Below are 24,065 nucleotides of genomic sequence, written 5' to 3' on the forward strand. Positions count from 1 at the left end.
CCTGTAGTTCTCATCACCTTCAAGGGGCAGAAAAGCGGGGGGTTGTGGGGGCGGTGAAAAAAGGGAAGAGGAAGAGGAAATGTGACAAACAGAACGAAAATACTGTTCGAGCGCCAGGGCTCGGGCCCCATCCCTAGGTGCAGCCTATCCAAATGGCAGGTTACGTTCGGTCAAATTTGTCTTTTCAATTAAAAAACGACACCTGGCTGTATAAATAAGAAATATACGAAAAAGGAAGGTATCCGGTCTCGTGAGAACTTGAGCACCCAAGAGGCATCCGGGAACGCCACCGAGGACCTCGCGTCCAACCGCCGCCAGCTCGCGGATGCCCCGGGGGGCCCGGCGCCGGGCCAGGCTTCCCCTCGCGCTCCCGCTACCCACAAGCCACCGCGCCTCGGCGCGCACGCGCAGCAGCGACGGCCGTCTCAGGAAGAGGAAAATGGAATAAACAACTCGGAGGAACCTGAGCGCGAGAAAGCGAGTGGAGGCAGAATTTAAAAATAAACCGGCCCCTCCGCCCTCCCCACCTGCTCGCCGCCGCGGCTCCCTCTTCCCCAGCCCGCGCCCTCGAAGTCCCCGTCTGGGCCCGCGCGCTCACCCCGTCGTCCCGCGCGGCCCCTTTAAGAAAAGAGAACGAGAGAGTGAGTGAGAGAGAATCCCAACTCTCCCCCTCCCCTCCCCTCCTTCCTACCCCCTCCTCCCTCCCTCTCCCCTCCCCCCTCTCCCCGGGCGGCTCCGGCTCCCGCAGCGGGACAGACCCACCCGCCCAGGCTTTTATCTGGCACCGGCAGCGTCTTCCTTCCCTCCCCCGTCTATGGTGGCGGCAGCGGCGGCGGCTCCTCGGGCGGCGGCGGAAGACGAGGCTGCGGCGTTGCCATGAACAGTGGCGGCGGCCTCCCGCCCCCCTCGGCCGCCGCCTCCTCTTCCTCCTCCTCGCTGGCGGCGGCAGTGGCGGTAGTGGCCCCGCCGGGGGTCGGGGGTGTCCCCGGCGGGGCGGCGGCGGGAGTAAAGCTGAAGTACTGCCGCTACTACGCCAAGGATAAGACTTGCTTCTACGGGGAGGAGTGTCAGTTCCTGCATGAGGACCCGGCCGCCGGGGCTGCCCCGGGCCTCGGCCTCCATAGCAACAGCGTCCCCCTGGCTCTGGCGGGCGCGCCCGTGGCCGGCTTTCCGCCTGGAGCCGTCCCCGGCGGGGGAGCCGGCCCGCCCCCGGGGCCCAAGAAGCCGGATCTGGGGGGCCCGGGGACAGGAGCCACGGCCGGCGGAGGCGGCGGCAGCGGGGGACTCGATGGAGCGCGGCTGGCAAGTGAGTATGTCCGGGCGGGGAGGGCCACCTCCACCTCCGGGTGGCGGCGCGGGGAAGGCCTAGGGCCGGAGGCGGCCCCGCTGCGGACGGGAGCCGAGCCCGGCCTGCTGTTCCCCCCCTCACCTCCCAGGGCGTCTGCGAGGCCTAGGCCAGGCCTGAGCCCTCCTTCCTGCTTCCTGCTTCCCCTCCCCACGGCTTTCGGCTAGCCCTGGAGCGAGGGGAGCCAGGGTTCCTGGGAACGTGGGTGGGTGGACTGGGGTGATGTGAGTGGGGGCGGGGAGGAAGGGGGATGGGCTGTGGCGTGCGGAGTGTGAGAAACGGGGTGTCGTTTCCGGGGGGTGTGGCAAGGGGCTGGGTTTGCAAGCACATGTGTTTTGCTTGCCCGTGCGGAGTGCTGTCTGCCGGGTGTTGAGGTTCCCTAGTGGGTGTGAGAGTGTGTGTGTACCGGGTAGTGGGAGAGAGGTGAGGGGCTGGTTTAAGGCATTGCTTAAGTGGGTCAAAAGAACGGGAAAAGTTTGTAGGAGGCTTGCGGGAGAAAGGTTTTCCAGGCAGGAAATGCTTTCTAAGGATGAAGAGGGAGCGGATAGCACAGCCTTTGTCGGGAGTTTAGGAATTTCACAAGACTCGTATTTCAATAGGTTTCTTGAAAGCTCCAGTGAGTTAACTGGGCGTTAGTGGGGATCCTGTTTCCACAGCTTTGCATCAAAGCAAACTCATGGCCTTGTGCTTTGATAGCGTTTCTTGAGCAGCGTATACCTGTGTACCATTGAACGCTTGGGTGAGACTATCTTAGAGCTGTTCATAGTTTTTATTCTTTATTTGTCTTTACCTATTGCCTTGCAGCTTTTTAGTTGTTAATATAGTTTATTACTATAGGTGTAAATGTGATGTATGTATTAAAGAATGTTGCCCTTGAAAGAGTAGAGAGGTGCTAATTTTTCCTTTATTGTTTCTTAGTATATTGAGCATTTCTAAGCCAGACGGGAGTCCTATTTTCCATGTAGATCTTGAAATAATTTGATGGCATTTTAACTTGGGAGGAGAACATTTTTGCCTTTTTGTTTTTTCAACTTTTAAGTTAACTTGATATGTATTAGCCCTTATTTTGTGAGAATTACTTACTAAGCATCTTTCAAGAGATTTGCATTTTAAAGATTGTCTTTTTTCATATGATGGATTTGATGTTAATGCAGATGTATTTGGTGAGACCCATAGGCTAAAAATTTGTAACTTCAGATACCTGATAAAATGGTAACTTTTATTGATGGAATTTTATCACTTTTGAGCACCAACTTTGTGTTTTCAAGGTAAAATTTTCCTGAATGACTGAGTTGAGGTTCATATTATGAATAATGTTTGATAAGTAAGCTTTGAAACTGAACAGCGTCTATCCACGGAAAGAGGCACTTTTAAAAATCCTGGTATTTGATTTAATAGATGATATTTCTAAGGTTTTCTTATTACCACATAAAGAATAGAGTTGAGACATGAAAGATTGGACAGGTTATAAACTGGTGAACATGGGAGCTGAAGGTAAGCGCATCAGGTGGAGGAAAAATACTAGCAGTAGATGGTTCAGTATCTTAGAAAAGGAAGTTAATTGAGATATAGGGTCTTGAGGATAGACAGTTAATGGTAAAAAGGCATTTTAAAATAAATACTTAGTTGGGACTGAGGTTGTGGCTCAGTGGTAGAGCACTTGCCTTGCATGTGTGAGGCACTGAGTTTGATTCGCAGCATGACATATAAATAAATAAATAAAATTAATGTCCATCAGCAACTAAGAAAATGTTAAAAAATTTAATACTTAGTCATTTAACACTTATCTGATTAAATAGCTGGTTTATATATTTTGATTCTGTGGCATTTAACTTGATTGGTCGATGCTCTTTTTTTGTGGTAGGCTTGGTATCTCAAAAATACCTACGTTGTGACTCCTGGATGAGATAAAATTGCTTTTATCAGTGAGTGGCCGGTAAAGTTAATGGCCATTTTGAATTTTTACACTTGTTCACTTTATAGTGTATTTGCTGCCTTTTACTGTATTCTCATACTGTACCTTTAGAGATAGGCATCACTTACAAGGGAATTAGAAGTAGACAGCACATTCTAACAAATATTGCTATTAGGAGAATAAATTCTCTTAGTTGCTGATTTTGTAGCAGCACTAAGACAATTCTATATTTTTTTGACTCTTTAAATGTAAGATTGTATAGTGTTTTCTCAGCTGAGTGGTCATAGCTTCTGTGCTCTAATAAGCTGGATGTGCTTGCAGAAATGTTTTATTTTTTCCTCCCTGCTCTCTTGTATGTCCAGGTATGTATATTTTGACTTCTAATCGAAGTACCTGTATAAAGTAGTGTCTTAGGCCATTTTGTGTTACTATAAAAGAATATCATAGACTGGGTAATTTATAAAGAAAAGAAACTTACTTTTCATTGCTCTGGTGTCTAACATGAAGGTGTTGGCATCTAGTAAAGGCCATCAGGCAGCATTATCATTCCATGACATAAGGGGCAAGAGAGTGCCCAAACTTCCTTTTGTAATAGTCCCATTCTTTTTTTTTTTTTTAAATATTTTTAGTTGTAGATGGACATGATATCTTTATTTAATTTTTTTTCGTGGTGCTGAGAATCGAACCCGTGCCTCACACGAGCTAGGCAAGCATGGTACCACTGAGCCACAACCCTAGCCCTAAAATAGGTCCATTCCTGATAACTAATCCATTGTCTCAGTAACAACATTTATCCATTCATGAGACCAGAACCCTTGTGACTTAATCACCTCTTATTGAAGCCCACCTTCCAACACTGTTGCCTTGGGGATGTTACCAACACATGAACTTTAGGGGACACATTCAAACAGTAGAATTCTGCCCCTGACCTCCCTCCAAGTTCATATCCTTCCACTGCACAGTGCATTCATTTCATCTCAGTAGTCCCCAGCGTCTTAACTCATTCTAGCATCAACTTAAAAGTTCCAAGTGTGGAGTCTAATCTAAATCAGATATAGGTGAGACTTGATGCATGATTCATTCTGAGGTGAATTCCTCTCTAACCCTGAAACTGTGAAATTAACAAATTTTGTACTTACAAAACAGTGATAGAACAGACACAGGATAGATACTCTCATTTCAAAATGAAGAAACAGGAAAGAAGAAAGTGATAACTGGTTCCAAGTAAGTCCAGAGCCTAAAAGGGAAAACAAAATTAAATCTTTTTTTTTTTGGGGGGTGGGTAACCAGGGATTGAACCCAGGGTGCTTAACCACTGAACCACATGCCCAGACCTTTTTATATTTCATTTTGAGACAGAGTCTTGCTAAATTATTTAGGACCTTGCTAAATTGCTGAGGCTGGTTTTGAACTTGTCATCCTCCTGTGGGTTACCAGTGTGCCACATTAAGTCTTAAAATTGGAGAATAATCTCCTTTGACTCCATCTTGGAGTGGGGATTGGGCTTCCAAGGCATCAAGTCCCACCCCTATGACTTTGCTGGACTCAGTCATTCCAGTAGTTTTCCCCAGTTGGAGTCCCTTGCCTGCTGTTTTCCCAGTTGCATGCCTTATGGTTTTGTGGTGTTGGGGGCTGCTCCACTAGGTGTTGTCCTAGTGGTGGCTGTCTGGTTGCGCTGACTCCACCACAAGTCACTGCCAGAGCCCCCAGGCTGTTGGGGACATCCTTTCTAGGGGAGATGACCATGTCTCCATAGCTCTTTAGTTCTGTGTCCTTACATACACATCGTACCACATGGAGACTACCAAGGTTTATAGCCTATACATTCTAGAGATATGAGCTGCACCTGAGTCTGCAGGAAAGCAGTTACTGGGACCTGGGAGTAGAGTCCTGAGGTGACTCAGGTCGGTAAGCCTGTGGAGGGTGCTGTACTGGTCAAGTTTCCCAAACCATTCTGCCACCTTAGAGCTCTGGGCCTGTGATGAGAGAGGAAGCTTCAGAGATCTATGAAATGCTTTTGGGGTCTGTTTTAGTTGGTTTTCTCACTACTGTGACTAAAAGACCAGAACAATTGTGAAGGAGGAAAAGTTTATTTCAGGGCATATGGTTTCACAGGTGTTTGACCATAGATAGCAGCCTGCATTCCTTGGGGCTGGAGGTGAGATAGAATGTCATGGTGGAAGAGTGTGGTGGAGGGAAGCGGCTCACAGGATGATCAGGAAACAGGGCTCCAGGTACAAATATATAGCCCAAAGCATGTCCCCAGGGATCCACCTTCTCCACTACATCTTACCTGCCCTCAATTACCACTTAATTAATGCCATCAGGGGATTAATCCACTGATTGGGTTAAGACTCTCATAACCCAATCATTTCTTCTCTAAACCCTTTTACATTGTCTCACACATAAGTTTTGGGGGTGGGACACCTAATGTCTAAACCATAGTAGGGTCATTCTCTCAACATATTCATAACCCCTTCTCTTTCTGTCTGCACTAATCTTTGCAGAGAGTAGCTTGGTCACATTCTTGGTTTGTACTCCTAAATAAGTCTTTTCATTTTTTACTTGATGGGGCTATGAATTTTCCAAATCTTGTTGTTTCTCTTTTAATTATAAATTCTGTCTTTATGTCTTTTCTCTTGTATCTTACTGTGTATAGTTAAAACTTGTCATACAGCTCTTTCATTATTTTGTTTAGAAATTTCTTCTACTAGATATCCTAGTTCATTGTTCTAAAACTGCTTCCATAAAACTCTCAGGCCTGGACACAGTGCAGCCAAATTCTTTGTGACTTTGTAACAGTATGGCCTCTAGTCCATTTTTCAGTACCATGTTCTTCATTTCCATCCCAGATCTCATCAGAGTTGCCTTTACAGTCTATATGTCCATGAGCATTCTTAGCATAACTTCTTAAATAATCTTTAAGAAGTCTCAGACTTTTCCCACAGTAATTTTTTTGAGCCCTCACCAAAATTGGCCTTAACACTCTGTTCACAGTAGTACAGGCTATTTCCAGCAATCATTTCAAATCTGTTCCAGCCTCTACCCATTATCCATTTCCAAAACTGCTTCCACATTTTCAGGTAGTTGTTATAGCAACAGCCCCACTTTCCATGCCAGTTTTCTTAGTATGTTTTGTGTTGCTATAACAGAATATCACAGACTCAAGTAATTTATAAAGAGATTTATTTTTCACTGTTCAGGAGGCTGGATGCCCAGGTGCCAGCAATGAAGTCCTTTGTGTGTCATCCCATGACAGAAAGTGGAAGGACAAGAGAGCAGGCTGAATTCATTGTTATAACACATCCACTCTTGAAATAGCCAACCCATTTCCATGGTAAGGACATTAATCTGTTTATGAGGGAACAGCCCACTTGACCTAATCACCTCTTATTAGGCCCTGTTTCCCAAAGCTGTTACATTGCAGAGTAAGTTTCCAATACACGAACTTCAGGGGTCATGTTAAAACTGTAGCACACACCTAGATAAGTTCTTGGAATTTGAACAGGAGAACTTGTACCAGATTAAGTACCAGTCAGATCAAGAAATAGAACTTAATGAGTATCCCTCAAAGTTCTGCTCTTTCCCCTTTCACTACCCTTTACCAGAGGTAACTACTATACTGATTTCTAGCATTACAAACTAGTTTTGTACTTTTTGAACTTTATAGCAATGGAGTAATATAGTATGTACTCTTAAGTGAATGCTTGTGAGATACATTCATGTTGTATAGGAACAATCTCTTTAATCTCATTTCTGAATAGAGTTACATTCTATGAATATATCACATTTTATTTTCTCATTTTATTGTTGGTAGGCATTTAGATTATTCAGTTTTTGTCTGTTAGGAATTTTACATGAATTTTGGTGAGCAAGTCTACACATTTCTTTGGAGTACTTATTAGTGGAATATTTCTGGGTCTTAATAAGATTTATGTGCCTAATGGGGTTTGGCACTATTAAATGATGTCAAATAACTTTTCTCAAATGATTACACCACATTTACACTCACTCCAGAAGTTGGTGAGTTTCATTTGCTTCCCATCGTCTTCCAAACTTGGCATTATATGTCTTACAGTTGCAATCATTCTGGTGGCTAAACTTTGTAAAATTGGGTTTTTAATTTTCTTGTGTGTTGATTTTAACTGGGTTAGATGATAACAACAGCAACAAAAGCAAAAATCAAAAGATTTAATAGAGAAATACAGATTTCTGGTTTTCCTTAAAGGACAACCATTATTTGTATTGGAATTAAGAGTGTCAATGGGATTAGAGTCTTTACTGTACTCTAACTGGGTGATTTTTTTATATCCATTGCCTTAGTAGTTCACATTTGTAATATTGTTTTGTTAGTGTTTCACATAGATTTATACTTAGCTTCTGAAAGCAAGAAAATTTTATCCTTATTGTGGAAGCAGTAGAAAATGGAACCACATAGGCTTTTTCATAGTACACTTAGTTGCAATCATGTTTCAGCCTTGTAAGGGAACTACACTTAATTATTTGTTACTTACTTTTTATGTATATAATATATTACATTTTCTTACTCCAGCATTTCTCTTGATCTGGCAATTTTCTGGCATTCAAGATTGGCATTTATAAGATAATAGTTGATTAAAAAATTAAGGCATTTACTTTAATTTTTGACATTTCATATTTCTGTTGTACTTGAGAATTTTCTGAACCAGCAGTGTAAATTGTGTTCAACTGAATTGTTCTTTTGTTTTGTTTTGGTTTTGACAGAGTATCTTGCTATATTGCCTGGCTGGTCTCAAACTTATCATCCTCTAGCCTTTGTCTCCTGTGTAGCAGGAGTTGGAGGAGTTGGCCATTTTGCCTGGCTTGAATTATTGATTCTTGATATTTTATCAGTGAAATTCTAATATTTTCAAATTTTTGAATTTTCACGATGGCTTTAATCCTAAAGATGCTCAGTTTTTAGCAGCTAAAATACTATGTCTGTACTTATATTTTGGATACATTATTTGAAAACCAATAAATTAATTTTACTAAAAAATGATTCTTTTTCAGTTCTAGTTCAGTTAGTAGTGAAAGCTTTGGAATAAGACACATCTGAGATGGAATCCTCACTCCTTTATTTACTGGCTTTGTGACCTTGTGTATTTTAACCTTTAAGCTTCAGATTTTCCCATTAAAAAAAATGGAAATTGGTTTTGCAGGTGTAGCTCAGTTTTAGAATGCGTTTTTTAGCATGTTTGATGTCTTTGGGTTCAGTTCCCAGAAACCCCTACCCCCAAATGGAAATAATAATAGCACCTACTTCAAAGTTGTTATGAGATTTCATGGGTTGCCTTCAGGCATTGCCTGGTACATGGTGAGGTCTCAGTTCAAGTTGCTGCTGTTACTGAATATTGTTAATAGTAAGTCTGTGTTTATACTCTGTATTTCCTTTCTTTCTAAATTTTTTGAGAGCACATGTCAAAAGACCAGTAAAATAAGCTACAGATTATTGAGTTGTGGTTATCTTTACAAGTGGAGGAGAGCAGTGCCATGCAAAACCTGGAGTGCATATACTAACTTTGAAATATAAAATGTGTGGCAAAGCTGTTCTTAAGCCGTGACTAACCTTTTCATTCCACACATCTGTATTAACCTGTGAGAAAGTTTAAGTATTGAGAATTTGCTATTAGCATAGTTGGTCTAGGTGTAAACACTTTTATTGTATAGCACACAAAATATATAACAAAGATTTTATAATACTGTCTATTTCACTCATTAATGTGCTTGTAGGGTGACAAATTCTAATCTAGATAAAAGGAATAGAATGGTGAACAAAACAAATTCTGCCTAATGGAACTTGTGGGGAACATACTTGTATAAGATAATAATAGGTCTTAATAAGTTTTATGGGGAAAATTCAGGGAGCGGATATAACATAAGTCCAGGTGGAGTTCAGGTAATGTACTCCTTTCTATGAAAGTACATTTGAAATGATGTTCTTGGAAGATAAATGATTGCCAAAAGCAAACCAAAACATCTTCCTGGTACATGTCCTTTTCTAGAATTTCTTCCTCCCATTTTTTTTTTTTTTAATGGACAAGAGGTTTGCTTGTTTATTATCTAACTTTTAGTTCATTTTAGGTTAACTTTTTATTTTGAGATAATTGTAGCATCACAAACAGTTTTTAAGAAATGAGATCTCATGTGTATTTCACTCATATTCCTCCAATGGTAACATCTTTCATAACTATAATATAACGTCATGACCAGTATTGTTTGCTATAGCCGATCTGTCTTACTCACATTTTACTAATTTTATTAGTACTTGTGTTCGTATATTTATGTTATGTCTTAAGTTCTATGGAATTTATTACTTATGTGTTTGTTTCCCTGCTAACACAGTCAAGACAGGAAAGTCTCAACATTCTTTCTCACCTTGCTGTTTTATAATTTGCTTTCTCTCCTAACCCCTGGCAACCACTAATTTGTTCTTCATTTCAATAATTTTGCCATTTCAAGAGTGTTCTGTAAATTGAATTATACAGTATGTAACCCTTTGGAATTAGGTTTATTTTTTTCCACTTAGCATAGTTCCCTTAAGTTTTAGTCAGACTGTAGTGTGTGTCCAAAATTCATTTGGTTTTATTGCTGAGTTCTCTCTCTTAACTTGAACTATCCATCTTCATTTTGGAGCAGTATTTATTTTTAATTTTTATTTTTGCCATTCCGAGGTGAACTCAGGGCCTTGGGCATACTCGGTAAACTCTCTTCCACTGAGCAGCATTCCCTGCCTTGGAGTAGTATATTTTTTTTAACCTGCTTTACATAGGCATGTTTGCTCTTGTGTACAAAGCTATGAACACTTAACAATACCTAGAAATGATATTTTAAAAATTTGTGCTAGAATTTTTAGGAACGTTTATTAAATTTGAATATTTGTCCACTAATTTATTTTAGGGTTGGTTTTCAATCTTTTGGTTTAGGTTTTTAGAATTATTTTTTCACTGTGCTGGTGATGGAATCCAGTGACTCCTCTACCAGGGAGCCACTTCCCCAGCCTTTAGTTTTTAAATGATAAAATCACACACACACACACACACACACACACACACACGTACAAATAAATGCTAAATTGTACATGTGTGTATATTCATATATATGTATATATGTGTGTGTGTGTTTGGTAAAAATTTCCAAACAGAAGAGAAGTATATAAAATCACTATAAACCAGTCTTTTTACTTTATTGCTCAAGGTTAAACACGTTTAGACTTTTTCTATACATGTATGGTATAGACATATATTTATTTTAATATATGTATGTGTAATAATTATTTTTAGCTTGGACTGCCATAACAAAATATCATAGACTGAGTGACTTAAGTAACAGTATTTTTTTTTTTTCTCAGTTCTGGAGGATGGAAACCCCAGATCAAGGTGGTTGGAAATTGAGTTCTTGAGAGGGCTCTCTTCTTGGCTAGCAGACCTGCATCTTGTCTTTACATGGCCTTTCATCTTGCACTCACAGAGGAGAGCATTCATGTTTCTTCTTTCCTCTCTAATAAGGGCACCAGCCCTATTGGATTAGAGTCCCACCCTTATAATGTCATTTAACTTTTGTTATCTCCTAAAAGCCTCCAAATAGAGTCACATCGGTGGTTAGGGATTCATGTTTGGTGAAACAAAATTCAGTCTGGAACATATATGTGCATGTGCACATATGTGAATTTTGTAGCATTTCTCACATGTTTTTCCATGTTAGCATACTTTATATCCTTTATATAGTTTAATGATCCACATTGGAATATGATAAAATATTTGTTTTATGAGCTGTTATTTTATATTCCTTGACAAATATAAATAGAAGTTGTGTATCCTTTTAGCATATAGGAATTAGTACTGGACTCTGATGGTTTTGGGATTTTAATTTAGTGCTTTCTTATACAATAACTTTGTGGCCTTGGGCTAGTCATTAGGTCTGTGTGAAAACACATTTCTTTATTTGTAAAACAGGAGAATGGAGTATGGAGTATATGATCTCCAAAATTCCTTCAGCTTTAAATGGTTTCTGTGTTTTTAAGATGTTTATGTTATCAAATACAAATTACTTTATGTTTAATCTTTAAAATTTATTCCTTCTTCCTCTTAACAACTTTTAGAAACACTGACCACTCACCAGATTAATTTCAGTATGTAGGTAAGGGCATACTCATCACTAATTTTGACTGAATTAATTAGCATGCAGATAACAGTCTTCTTCATTAAAAAGTAATGTTATTGTATTTTTTATACCTTTATCTGTTTACATTTATGTGGTGTTGAGGAGCGAACACTGTACCTCACACAATAGGCAAGTGCTCTACCACTGAGCTACAGCCCTAGCCCCAAACACTTCCTTTTTTGATCTCTCTTTTGGTATGTTTACTTTTTCTTTAAAAAATATTATCCCTAGTTTTTTTAAAAAATATTTTTAGTTGTAGATGGACACAATACCATTATTCTATTCATTTTTATGTGGTGCCAGGGATTGAACCCAGTGCCTCACACATACTAGGCAAGCATTCTTCCACTGAGCTAAACCTCAATCCTGTCCCTAGTTTTTTTAAACTTAGCTTTTTTTTAAAATTTATTTTTATTGTAAACAAATGGGATACATGTCGTTTCTCTGTACATGAAGTAGAGGCGTACCATTTGTGTAATCATACATTTGCCTAGGGTAATAATTTTTGACTTATTTTTCTTCCCCCCACCCCTCCCACCCCTCTTTACCTACTATACAGTCCCTCCTTCCTCCATTCTTCCCCCCCTCCCCCCCCATTATGTGTCATCATCTGCTTATCAGCGAGATCATTTGTCCTTTGGTTTTTTGAGATTGGTTTATCTCACGTAGCATGATATTCTCCAATTTCATCCATTTGCCTGCAAATGCCATAATTCTATTATTCTTTATGGCTGAGTAATATTCCATTGTATAAATATACCACCATTTCTTTGTCCAGTCATCAATTCAAGGGCATCTAGGTTGGTCCCACAATCTGGCTATTGTGAATTGAGCAGCAATGAACATTGATGTGGCTGTATCTCTGTAGTATGCTGATTTAAGTCCTTTGGGTATAGGCCAAGGAGTGGGATAGCTGGATCAAATGGTGGTTCCATTCCAGGTTTTCTAAGGAATCTCCATACTGCTTTCCAGAGTGGCTGCACTAATTTGCAGCCCCACCAGCAATGTATGAGTGTACCTTTTCCCCCACATCCTCACCAACACCGATTATTGCTTGTATTCTTGATCATCGCCATTCTAATTGGGGTGAGATAGAATCTTAGGGTAGTTTTGATTTGCATTTCTCTTATTACTAGAGATGTTGAACATTTTTTTCATATATCTATTGATTGCTTGTAGATCTACTGGGAAGTGTCTGTTTCCTTAGCCCATTTGTTGATTGGGTTATTTGTATTCTTGGTGTAGAGTTTTTTGAGTTCTTTGTGTATTCTGGAAGTTAGTGCTCTATCTGAAGTATGAGTGGCAAAGATTTTCTCCCACTCTATAGGCTCTCTCTTCACATTGCTGACTTTGCTGAGAGAAAACTTTTTAGTTTGAATCCATCCCAGTTATTGATTTTTGCTTTTATTTCTTGTGCTATGGGAGTCCTGTTAAGGAAGTCTGATCCTAAGCCAACAAGTTGAAGGTTTGGACCTACTTTTTCTTCTATAAGATGAAGGGTCTCTGGTCTGATTCCGAGGTCCTTGATCCATTTTGAGTTGAGTTTTGTGCAGGGTGAGATATAGGGGTTTAGTTTCATTCTGCTGCATATGGATTTCCAGTTTTCCCAGCACCATTTGTTGAAGAGGTTATCTTTTCTCCATTGCATATTTTTGGCACCTTTGTCTAGTATGAGAAAATTGTATTGATTTGGATTTGTGTCTGTGTCCTCTATTCTGTACCATTGATCTACCTGTCTATTTTGGTGCCAATACCATGCCGTTTTTGTTACTATTGCTTTGTAGTATAGTTGAAGTTCTGGTATTGCGATACCCCCTGATTCACTCTTCCTGCTAAGGATTGCTTTAGCTATCCTGGATTGCTTATTCTTCCAGATGAATTTCATGATTGCTTGCTCTATTTCTGTGAGGTACATCATTGGGATTTTAGTTGGAATCGCATTGAATCTGTATAGCACTTTTGGTAGTATGGCGATTTTGACAATATTAATTCTGCCTACCAAGAACATGGGAGATCTTTCCATCTTCTAAGGTTTTCTTTAATTTCTTTCTTTAGTGTTCTGTAGTTCTCATTGTAGAGGTCTTTCACCTCTTTTGTGAGATTGATTCCCAAGTATTTTATTTTTTTTGTGGCTATTGTGAATGAGGTAGTTTTCCTAACTTCTCTTTCTGAGGATTCATCACTTATGTATAAAAGTGCAATAGATTTATGAGCATTGATCTTATATCCTGCTACTTTACTGAATTCCCTCGTGAGTTCTAAAAGTTTTCTGGTGGAATTTCCCGGTTCCTCTAAATATATAATCATGTCATCAGCAAATAGGGATAGTTTGAGTTCTTCTTTTCCAATTTGTATCCCTTTAATTTCCTTGGTCTGTCTAATTGCTCTGGCTAGAGTTTCAAGGACGATGTTGAATAGAAGTGGTGAAAGAGGGCATCCCTGCCTTGTTCCAGTTTTTAGGGGGAATGCTTTCAGTTTTTCTCTATTTAGAATGATATTGGTCATGGGCTTAGCATAAATGGCCTTTACAATGTTAAGGAATGTTTCCACTATCCCTATTTTTTCTAGTGTTTTGAACATGAAGGGGTGCTGTATTTATCAAATGCTTTTTCTGCATCTATTGAAATAATCATATGATTCTTGACTTTAAGTCTGTTGATATGGTGAATTACATTTATTGATTTCCAAATGTTGAACCAACCTTGTATCCCTGGGATAAAACCCACTTGATCATGATGCACTATCTTTTTAATATATTTTTGTATGCGATTTGCCAAAATTTTGTTGAGAATTTTTGTGTGGATGTTCATTAAGGATATTGGTCTAAAATTTTCTTTCCTTGATGTGTCTCTGTCTGGTTTAGGTATCAGGGTGTTACTGGCTTCATAGAATGAGTTTGGGAGGGTTCCCTCCTCTTCTATTTCATGGACTACTTTGAGGAGTATTGGAATGAGCTCTTCTTTAAAGGTTTTGTAGAACTCGACTGAGAACCCATGTGGTCCCAGACTTTTCTTTGTTGGTAGGCTTTTGATGACTTCTTCTATTTCATTACTTGAAATTGATCTATTTAAATTGTTTATGTCCTTCTGGTTCAGTTTAGGTAATTCATATGTTTCTAGAAACCTGTTAATGTCTTCGAGATTTTCTGTTTTGTTGGAGTATAGATTTTCAAAATAGCTTGTAATTATGTTTTGTATTTCACTCGTGTCTGTTGTGATATTTCCTTGTTCATTCCAAATTTTAGTAATTTGAGTTTTCTCTCTCCTTCTCTTTGTTAGTGTGGCTAAGGGTTTATCAATTTTGTTTATGTTTTCAAAGAACCAACTATTTTGTCAATTTTTTCAATTGTTTCTTTCAGTTTCATCTCTGATTTTAACTATTTCCTGTCTTCTACTACTTTTGGTGTTGCTCTGTTCTTTTGCTAGGGCTTTGAGGTGTAGTGTTAGGTTGTTTATTTGTTGATTTTTTTCTTCTTTTATTGAATGCACTCCATGAAATAAATTTTCCTCTAAGTACTGCTTTCATAGTGTTAGAGATTTTGATATGATGTTTCTTTGTTCTCATTTACCTCTAAGAATTTTTTAATTTCCTTCCTGATGTCTTCTGTTATGATGTCATCATACAGTAGCGTAATATTTAATCTAAAGGTATTGAAGTAGTTTCTGTTTTTTACGCTGTCATTTATTTCTAATTTCAATCCATTATGATCTGATAGAATACAAGGTATTTTCTCTTTCTTCTTGTATTTGCTAACATTAGCTTTGTTGCATAAAATATGTTCTATTTTGGAGAAGGATCCAGGTATTGCTGAGAAGAAAGCGTATTCACTGTTTGTTGGATGGTATATTCTATAAATGTCTGTTAAGTCTAAATTATTGATTGTGTTATTGAGATCTATGGTTTCTTTGTTCAATTTTTGTTTGAAGGATCTATCCAGTGGTGAGAGAGGTGTGTTAAAATCACGTATTTTTGTGTTGTGGTCTATTTGATTTCTCGAATTGAAAAGGATTTGTTTGACGTACATGGATGAGCCACTGTTTGGGGGATAGATATTTATGATTGTTATGTGTTGCTGATTTATGCTTCCCTTAAGCAATATGTAATGTCCTTCTTTATCCCTTCTAACTACCTTTGGCTTGAAGTCCACATTATCTGATATGAGGATGGATACTCCGGCTTTTTTGCTGTGTCCATGTGCGTGGTATGTTTTTTCCCATCCTTTCACCTTTAGTCTATGTGTATCTCTTTCTGTGAGAGGAGTCTCTTGCAGGCAGCATATTGTTGGATCTTTCTTTTTAATCCAATCTGCCAGTCTATGTCTTTTGATTGATGAGTTCAGGCCATTAACATTCAGGGTTATTATTGTGATATGATTTGTATTCCCAGTCATTTGACTCATTTTTGTTTTTTTTTGACATGACTTGGTTTCTCCTTTATTTGGTTGTTCCTTTAGGCTAGTTCCTCCTTTTGCTGATTTACATTGTTGTTTTTCATCTCTTCCTAATGGAATATTTTGCTGAGAATGTTCTGTAGCGTCGGCTTTCTTTTTGTAAATTCTTTTTGCTTTTGTTTATCATGGATTTTATTTTGTTGTCAAATATGAAGGTAAGTTTTGCTAGGTTTAAGATTCTTGGTTGGCATCTGTTTTCTTTCAGAGCTTGAAAAATGCTGTTCCATGCCTTTCTGGCTTTTAGGGTCTGGATTGAAAAATCTGCTGATACCTGTATTGGTTTCCCCCTGAATGTAATTTGATTTTTGTTTCTTGCAGCCTTTAAAATTCTGTCTTTATTTTGTATGTTAGGTATTTTCATTATAATGTGCCTTTGTGTGGGTCTATTGTAATTTTGTATATTTGGAGTCCTATAAGCCTCTTGTATTTGATTTTCCATTTATTCTTCAGATTTGGGAAGTTTTCTGATATTATTTCATTGAACAGATTGTTCATTCCTTTGGTTGTTTCTCTGTGCCTTCCTCAGTCCCAATAATTCTTAAATTTGACCTTTTCATGATATCCCATAATTCTTGTAGATTCTGTTCATGATTTCTTACCATCTTCTCTGTTTGGTCAACTTTGTTTTCAAGGTTAAATATTTTTTCTTCAACGTCTGAGGTTCTGTCTTCCAGGTGTTCTATCCTATTGGTTATGCTTTCTGTGGAGTTTTTAAGTTGGTTTATTGTTTCCTCCATTTCAAGGATTTCTGTCTGGTTTTTTTTTCAGTATCTCTAAATCTTTATTGAAATGGTCTTTTGCTTCCCGCATTTGCTTTTTCATCTCATCGTTTGCTTCTCTGATCATTTTAATTATGTACATTCTGAACTCCCTTTCTGACATTTCTTCTGCCATGCTGTCATTGGATTTTATTGATGTAGCATCTAGGTTTGTTTGGCACATTTTCTTTCCTTGTTTTCTCATATTGCTCAGGTATCTATCCCTCTAGTAGTGAAACTCTGAGATATTGCAGATTTCCTCTATTGACTACTGTTGTCCCTGTAGACTTCCTTTAACTCACGTCCTAGCCTTCAGTAGCTTGAAGTCTTGGAGGATCTTGATAATGTGTTGCTACACAAGGAAGCTGCCCCTCTAGGGATGATGGCCTTCAGGTTGGGTATATTTCCTGCTGTTGCGCAGAGGCGCCTCCACTTGTTGTCTGATGGTCAGCCAGAGGGGGATTAGACTATGGGCTGGAGCACGTCTGGTCTGGGCCTGTGTCTCTGGTTCTACTGCCCTGGTGGGAAAGCCTCGCCCAGCGGGGAAGACTCACCCGGTGGGGAAGTTTGCTGGGCAGATCTCCTCCGAGATGTTCCCTTTGGTCCAGGAACTACCGCCTGGACTGGGCAGCCCTCCTTTGTGATGTTCCCAGGGTTCCGAACCTACCACCTTGGCTGGGGAACCTGTCCCTGCCAGGGATTCCCTCGCTTATCGGCCCTCCTCTGCTACGTTCCCTGGGGACCGGAGCTACTGCCTGGGCCAGGGAGCCTCACCCTGCGCTGAAGCCTCTTGATGTGCAGCCCTCCTCCGAGAAGCTGCCTGCGGTCTGGTCCTGCTGCCAGGGCCTGGGACCCTCACTGTGCGTTGAAGCCTCTCGCTGTGTGGCCCTCCTCTGCAGTGCTCCCGGTTGACTGGGTTCATGGCTCTAGCCGGGGAGTCTCACTGGGCCTCTCTACTCCACGAAGTTCCTTGCCTTCCGGGACTGTTGCCCCATCCGGGGAGCCCGCCCAGTGGGAGGTGGCTCTGAGTTGATCCCTAGTCTCTCAATACCTCCTCTTCTTGACTCCCGGGTCCTGTCAAAGGTCCTCCAGTCTCCTGTAGGTGTCTCAGGAAGGGAGCTGCCCTTCCAATGATGATGACCACGCCCTCAGGAATAATTCAAAATGCCTGCACCAGCCTATAAAGAAGCTGGGGAACCCCAGCGAGGGTGCACTGAGTCAGCATAGAGGCAAGTGCAGTGTCCCTCAGCAGTAGGGGGGGCAGGCAGGCAAGCTCAGCAATGGTATCTGACCTCTGTGTGGGGGTCAGGCGGAGTCACTCAGTGAAGGTGTCCAATCTCAGTGTTGGGTTTGGTGGGCTGGCTTGCCCCCCAGCTTGCTCAGCGATTGCAACCGACCTCGTCGTGGTGGTTGGGTGAGGTTGCTCCTTAAAGTTAGCTTTTAATTATATCTTTAAGATAAAAAAAAATTCAGCTTGAGAAACATGTGAACGATGTCTTATTTTGGAAATCAAAAATGGAATTCATACATAAGTTAAAAATGTAAATAGCATAAAAGGGTACTGAGGGGAAAATACTTTCTTTTTCTCCTAAGTTTCCTGGTTCCTTTCTTTAAAAGACAGTTCCTCTTTTAATTTAATTCCTATCAATTTAAAAAGTATTCACTTTTTGTTGTTGTTGTTGTTGTTGGTGGTGATGGTGGTGGTATTGTACAGGGAGTTGAACCCAGTGGCATGCTCTGCCAATGAACTGCATTCTCAGCTCTTTTTTTTTTTTTTTTTTTTTTTTTTAATTTTGAGACAGGGTCTCAATAAGTTGCTCAGGTTGTCCTTGAACTTATGATCCTCCTGCCTCAGCTTCCTGAGTAGCTAGGCTTATAGTTGTGTCCAACTCAAGAATGTTTTCTATCTGTACTATCATTCATGTATTTCTCTTTCTGTACCTCTAGTACATATTGACACACACGTACATACATGTGTAAGTGCACACATGGAAGCCTAAAGCACTTTGAATTTTCTTACCTAATTGCTTATATTTTGTTCCACTTTCACATGTGAAACTCAGTCTTATTCTCTTATGACTGCATAATGTTCCATTGCATGTTTGTATTATCAGGTTTTAATGATGGGTATTTAGATTTTTTTTTTTTTTTTTTTTTTTGTTGTTGTTGTGCTAGACAGTGAATCCAGGGCCTTACTCCTGGTAGGCAAGCACTCTACCACTGAATTATACTCTCTCTTATTGTCTTACTGTTAAAAATGTTGGTCCCAAGTTGTTATGTCTTAATATATTATATACATTTATTTGTATTGTAAAAATATACAGGTACATGATATAATGTTAAGGAGCATATAGAATATTCAGTAAGGTGATTCAAACATGGTTCATTTAAGACAATCTATGCGTTTTATTTATCATTAGCTAAAAATAGTTATTTAGAATGTTTTTTCATATCCTATCTACCCCAGAAAGACACCTCCCCCATGGTTTGCGTGTCTAGAGAGTTAGGTATATCATATCTTTTGTAACTTAATAATATTTGTAAATAGTCTACTAGTTGCTGGGGAATTTCATTTATGTATATAATAACATTGCTTATTTGTCTTTCATTGTTCATCTATGTTCTTGATACCTTAGAGCACAAATAGAGCTGGATAAAGTTGGAAAGGACTTTATGTATTGTTTGGTTTAACTTTCTTATTTTTTGCTTACTTGTTCCTAAACCTGTCTTAATATTGCTGTTCTTGAATCTGCTTGCATACTTGATTGAATTGGAGAAATCAGGGGTGAAGAACAAAAGTGGAATGAAGCCTTTTCTTTTTTGATGCTATGGATTAGACTCATGGCATTGTGCATGCTGAGCATATGCTCTGCCTCTGAACTACATCCCTAGTGTAGAGCCTTTTAAATTGCTTAAGTGATCTTTTATAAAAGTTTGTAGACTATAGCAGTATAGCAACCATTTCTGAGGAAGAGTATTCTTGACAGAGATGGGACAGGGAATCTTTTCCCATTTCCCAAAGCTTGGAAAAATTAGCAGGGCAGGCAGCTTTTAAAAAAATTTTTAGTAAGGTTCTCATTTATATGTATTATAAAAAGACTTCATATATACCGATAATGTTTTTGAAAAACAAATGGAGAGTCATTCGTTCATTTATTTTATTTTTGTGATAACTGGGGATTGGACTCACTGAACTACATCCCCAGCCTTTTTTGTTTCTTAAAACTTTCAGACAGGGTCTTGCTCAGTTGCTTAGATTGGCATCTAACTTGTGATCTTCCTGCCTCAGCCTCCTGAGCAGCAGGGATTATAAGAGTGTGCCACCATGTCCAGCTTCATTCACTTAATTAACATACATTTATTGGTGTTTACCTTAGGTACTATTTAGGTATTAGGTATTAGTGAACAAAATAGATAAGAGTCTTTCTTTCATAGACCTTAAATTTAGTGAGTAAGGCATACACCATGAACCTAACTCCAATAATTTTAGAGTATGTTAAAAGATGATGTGCTGTTAAAATGAAAATAGGATAGAATAAGAGGCAATGAGGATGTAGAAGTAGGGTTGGTACATTAATAAATAGTGAGATGAGGATGAGCTTCATTGGTGGTACTATTTGAATGTAAACTGGAAGGAGGAGAGCCAAGCCAGTTAACAGGAAAAGGTTATCTCAGGCAGAGGAAATAGCTGGGACAAAGATATTAGAGATGGGGAATGCCTGAAAGATAATTTGATGTGGAGTGAGAAAGGGGGAAGAGTTAAGATTTCTGCTTTTATTTTCAGTCGAAGGGAGTGATCTGATCTGACTTAGGTTTTTAAAATTTAATTAAATTAATTTATTTTTTTGGTACTGGGGATTGAACCCAGGGTGCTTAACACTGAACCCCTTCTTTTTTAATATATATTTTATTTAGAGACAGGTTCTCATTAAGTTGCCTCACTCAGTTGCTGAGGCTGGCTTTGAACTTGGGATCCTACTGCCTCAGCTTCCTCAGAGGCCGAGATTACTGGTGTGAGCCTCTACATCCAGCCTGACTTAGTTTTTAAAAGGATTTGTTGATAAGAGATTGCAGAAAGGAATTTAGAAAGTTACTTGCAGTTGTCTAGCCTAAAGTGATGATGTCTTAGAAGGAGATAGCAGTGGAAGTAGCTAAAACTAGTCAGATTCTAGATACTTTTGCAGGTAGAACCAAAATAATTTTATGTTGGATGTAGATCATCAGAGGAGTTGATTGGTTTCAAGGAAGTGGAAGGATGGATAGAGTTAGTATCAGCTGAGATGGGAAAGCTGCAAACAGAGCAGGCATGGGAGACCAGATCAGGAGTATGATTTTGAACAGGTTACTTTTTTTTGGTGCTGGGAATTGAACCTAGGCTGCTCTACTGCTGAGCTACATCTCTGGCTTTTATTATTATTATTATTATTATTTTATTTTTGAGATAGGATCTTAGAATCTTGCTAAATAGTGAGGTTAGTCTCAAACTTGGAATCTTCTTGGCCTCAGCCTCCTGAGTCACTGGAATTAAAGCGGTGTGTCACTATGCCTGCTTGAACAGATTACTTTTTTGGGGGGCAGGGTACTGGGTATTGAACTCAGGGGCACTCAACCAGAGAGCTACATCCCCAGCCCTGTTTTGTATTTTATTTTGAGACAGGGTGTCACTGAGTTACTGAGGGTCTCAATAAATTGCTGAGACTGGCTTTGAACTTGTGATCCTCTTGGCTTCAGCCTCCTGAGCTGCTGGGATTACAGTCTTGCGTCACTGTGCTCGGAGAACAGGTTACTTTTGAGATATGTATTAGACATTCAAATGGAGATATTGAGGAGGTAAATAGAAGTTTGGAGTTCTTGAGGGAGATAGCGGCTTAAAGAAACTCCAAGTCAGAAGTCATTGTTCAGTCAGTTTTTTTTTTTTTCTCTGCTGTGACCAAAGAACCTGACAAGAACAGTTAGAGAAGGTAAGGTTTATTTTGGGGCTCACAGTTTCATAGGTCTCAGTCCATAGATAGCTGACTCCATTCCTCTGTGCTGGAGGTGAGGCAGCACATCATGTGAAAAAGGGTGTGATAGAGTAGGGTAGGTGAGGACATGAATCAGAGAGAGAGCTCCACTCAACAAGGACAAAAAACAAATCCCAAAGGGATACCCCCCAGGACCACCTCCTTCAGCCACACCCTACCTGCCTACAGTTACTCCCTGTCAGGGAATTAATACACTGATTAGGTTAAACCTTTTACAGCCCTATCATTTCATCTCTAAAGTTTCTTGCATTGCCTCGCACATGAGCTTTTGGGAGACACCTCATCTGAACCATAACACATAGCACTTAAAACCGTTGAACTGGGTGAGATTATCAAGAAATATGACCTCTTAAAACTTTGGAAACAAATGTTTTTTGTTTGATTAGTACCCCCCCCCCCCCCCATTGGAGAAAGAAAGAATAGGTAAATAACATTTGGGTTCTTCTTGTGTGCCAGTCATAATATATGTAACTTCCTATCATTTAATACACATAACTATTACATGAGATAGGTACTGTTTTCATTTGACATTTAAAATGATCACTTAAAGGCTAATTTCTCAAAGTCACATTGGTAGAGAGAGGATTTAAATTATTTGTTTTACTTCAAAGTTAATGTTCTTTCTAATGTATTAAGAATAGAATGTAAATACTTCTTGTTCTAATATAGCATATCCTAGAATTATCTGAGAGGTTTATCCAGTCTTTGCTAGATTATTAAAGTTAGTCACTTGTATGGTGAGATCGCTGAGGAGCTAAAGATAAATGCCCCATTTAAAAAGATGATGGACCTTTAAGAATCTTTCGCAATTTACAAAGGAAAAAATGGCCAATAAATATTATACTAGCATTCCTTTTCTATAATGAAATGCTGAGTTAATCTACTTCTAAAGAGAAAAGGTTTATTTTGGCTTATGGTTTTGGAGGTTCTAGTCAGCAATTCATAGTCTCTGGGCCTGTGGGAAGTCAGCACATTGTGGTGGGAGTGCTTGACAGAGCAAAACAGTTTACATCCAGAGTTAGGAAGCAAAGGTGAAAGGGGTAGACACCAGAGTTTCAAAGTCTCCTTTAAAGGTGTGCTCCCCACCCTAAGACCTCCCAGTAGACCCAACCACCTCAAGGTTGAGGTTACCCTGGGGACCAAGAGTTGAACACATGGATGGGCCCATAGGGAATAGTCAACATTCAAACTATAGCAGGTGTATAAAAGTTGTTTAGTTTCATTAACAAGTGAATAAAATCAAGATAAAAACAAGCATTTTTTTTTTTTTAACATTTCAAATGGGTATAAGAGTAAAAAGATTGCTGTTACTTAGTGATGTGGGTATAAGGGTTTGAACCTAGGCTACATATGCTCAACTTGTGTTCTATATCCCCATCCTAATATATTCTTCATATGAACTTATGTTCCTATGATCTTTGGAGGTCAGTATTCATGAAAATTTAAAATATTCACTTCCTTTGACATAATTTCATGTTTAAACTCATCTTAGAGAAATACAATATACATACAAGGTTTTTTATTGCAACTGATCTGAGGTAGTGAAAATTTGAGAACAGTGAAATTCCTTTAAATAGTTATCTGTATGGTAGGTTACCAAATAGCAGTTAGATTAAGTTACAGCTTTCTGTATGGATAAGAAAAACTGCTTAAGATATACTGCTAAATGGAAGGTGGCAGGAGAAGTTACAAAATAGTATGCATGATATGCTGTCTTAAAAGATATTTAAGATGAACTGAAATTGATTTCCATGCATGTATGAGTTTGTTGGGATGAACCTAACCACATATAGAACTATAAAGCTCTTATAAAACAATAAAAATAAATAAAAGATGTATAAGAAGACCTAAAGAAATACATGCTGAGTTGTTAATAGTGGTTACTTCTGTGTTGGTGTTGTGGGAGACTTTCATTTTATATTTCTGAATTTTCTTTTAAATTAAGTCTTTAAGGGACTGGGGTTGTGGCTTAGTGGTAGAGCTCTTGCCTAGCATGTGTGAGGCACTGGGTTTGATTCTCAGCACTGCATATAAATGAATAAAATAAAGGTCCATCAACAACTAAAAATATATATAAAAATAATTTGAAAAATAAGTTAAGTCTTTCATAATCGGGACTGGGCGGGGTGGGAAGGGTGTAAAAAAAAAAACCAAACCAGTGGTTAGTTTACTATAGGATCTAGCAAAAGAATTGGAAATGCACACAGTTTGCTGGTTAGTTTTTCCACAATAAGCATTCTCAGTTCTCGGTGAACCAGGGGTTTAAGTGCTCTTAAGCTGATACTTTACAATGACAAATAAGCTGTTTTAAAATTACAATTTTCTCTATTATTAACTTCCAAGCTGCTTTTCTGAGAAAACAAGAACAATAGAAACTTCAAAACATTTATTT

General features: G+C 39.2%; 1 protein-coding gene across 4 annotated transcripts in view; it reads left to right on the plus strand.

Moving 5' to 3' along the window:
- The first annotated feature begins 402 nt into the window (after nt 1-402).
- The window catches only part of Pan3 (poly(A) specific ribonuclease subunit PAN3), a 142,199-nt gene continuing 118,536 nt past the window's right edge, over nt 403-24,065 (plus strand). For 2 of the 4 annotated variants that reach the window (XM_047552226.1, XM_047552228.1), the window contains exon 1: nt 406-1,306. In XM_047552226.1, coding sequence (XP_047408182.1) covers nt 877-1,306 — 430 coding nt within the window. In that variant the 5' untranslated portion in view covers nt 406-876. Of the gene's footprint in view, nt 1,307-24,065 lie in introns of all 4 variants that reach the window. The other 2 variants (XR_007108701.1, XM_047552227.1) reach the window with 2 other exon arrangements.

The sequence above is a fragment of the Sciurus carolinensis genome, chromosome 5 (genome assembly GCF_902686445.1).
Source record: "Sciurus carolinensis chromosome 5, mSciCar1.2, whole genome shotgun sequence".
Classification (NCBI taxonomy): Eukaryota; Metazoa; Chordata; class Mammalia; order Rodentia; family Sciuridae; genus Sciurus; species Sciurus carolinensis.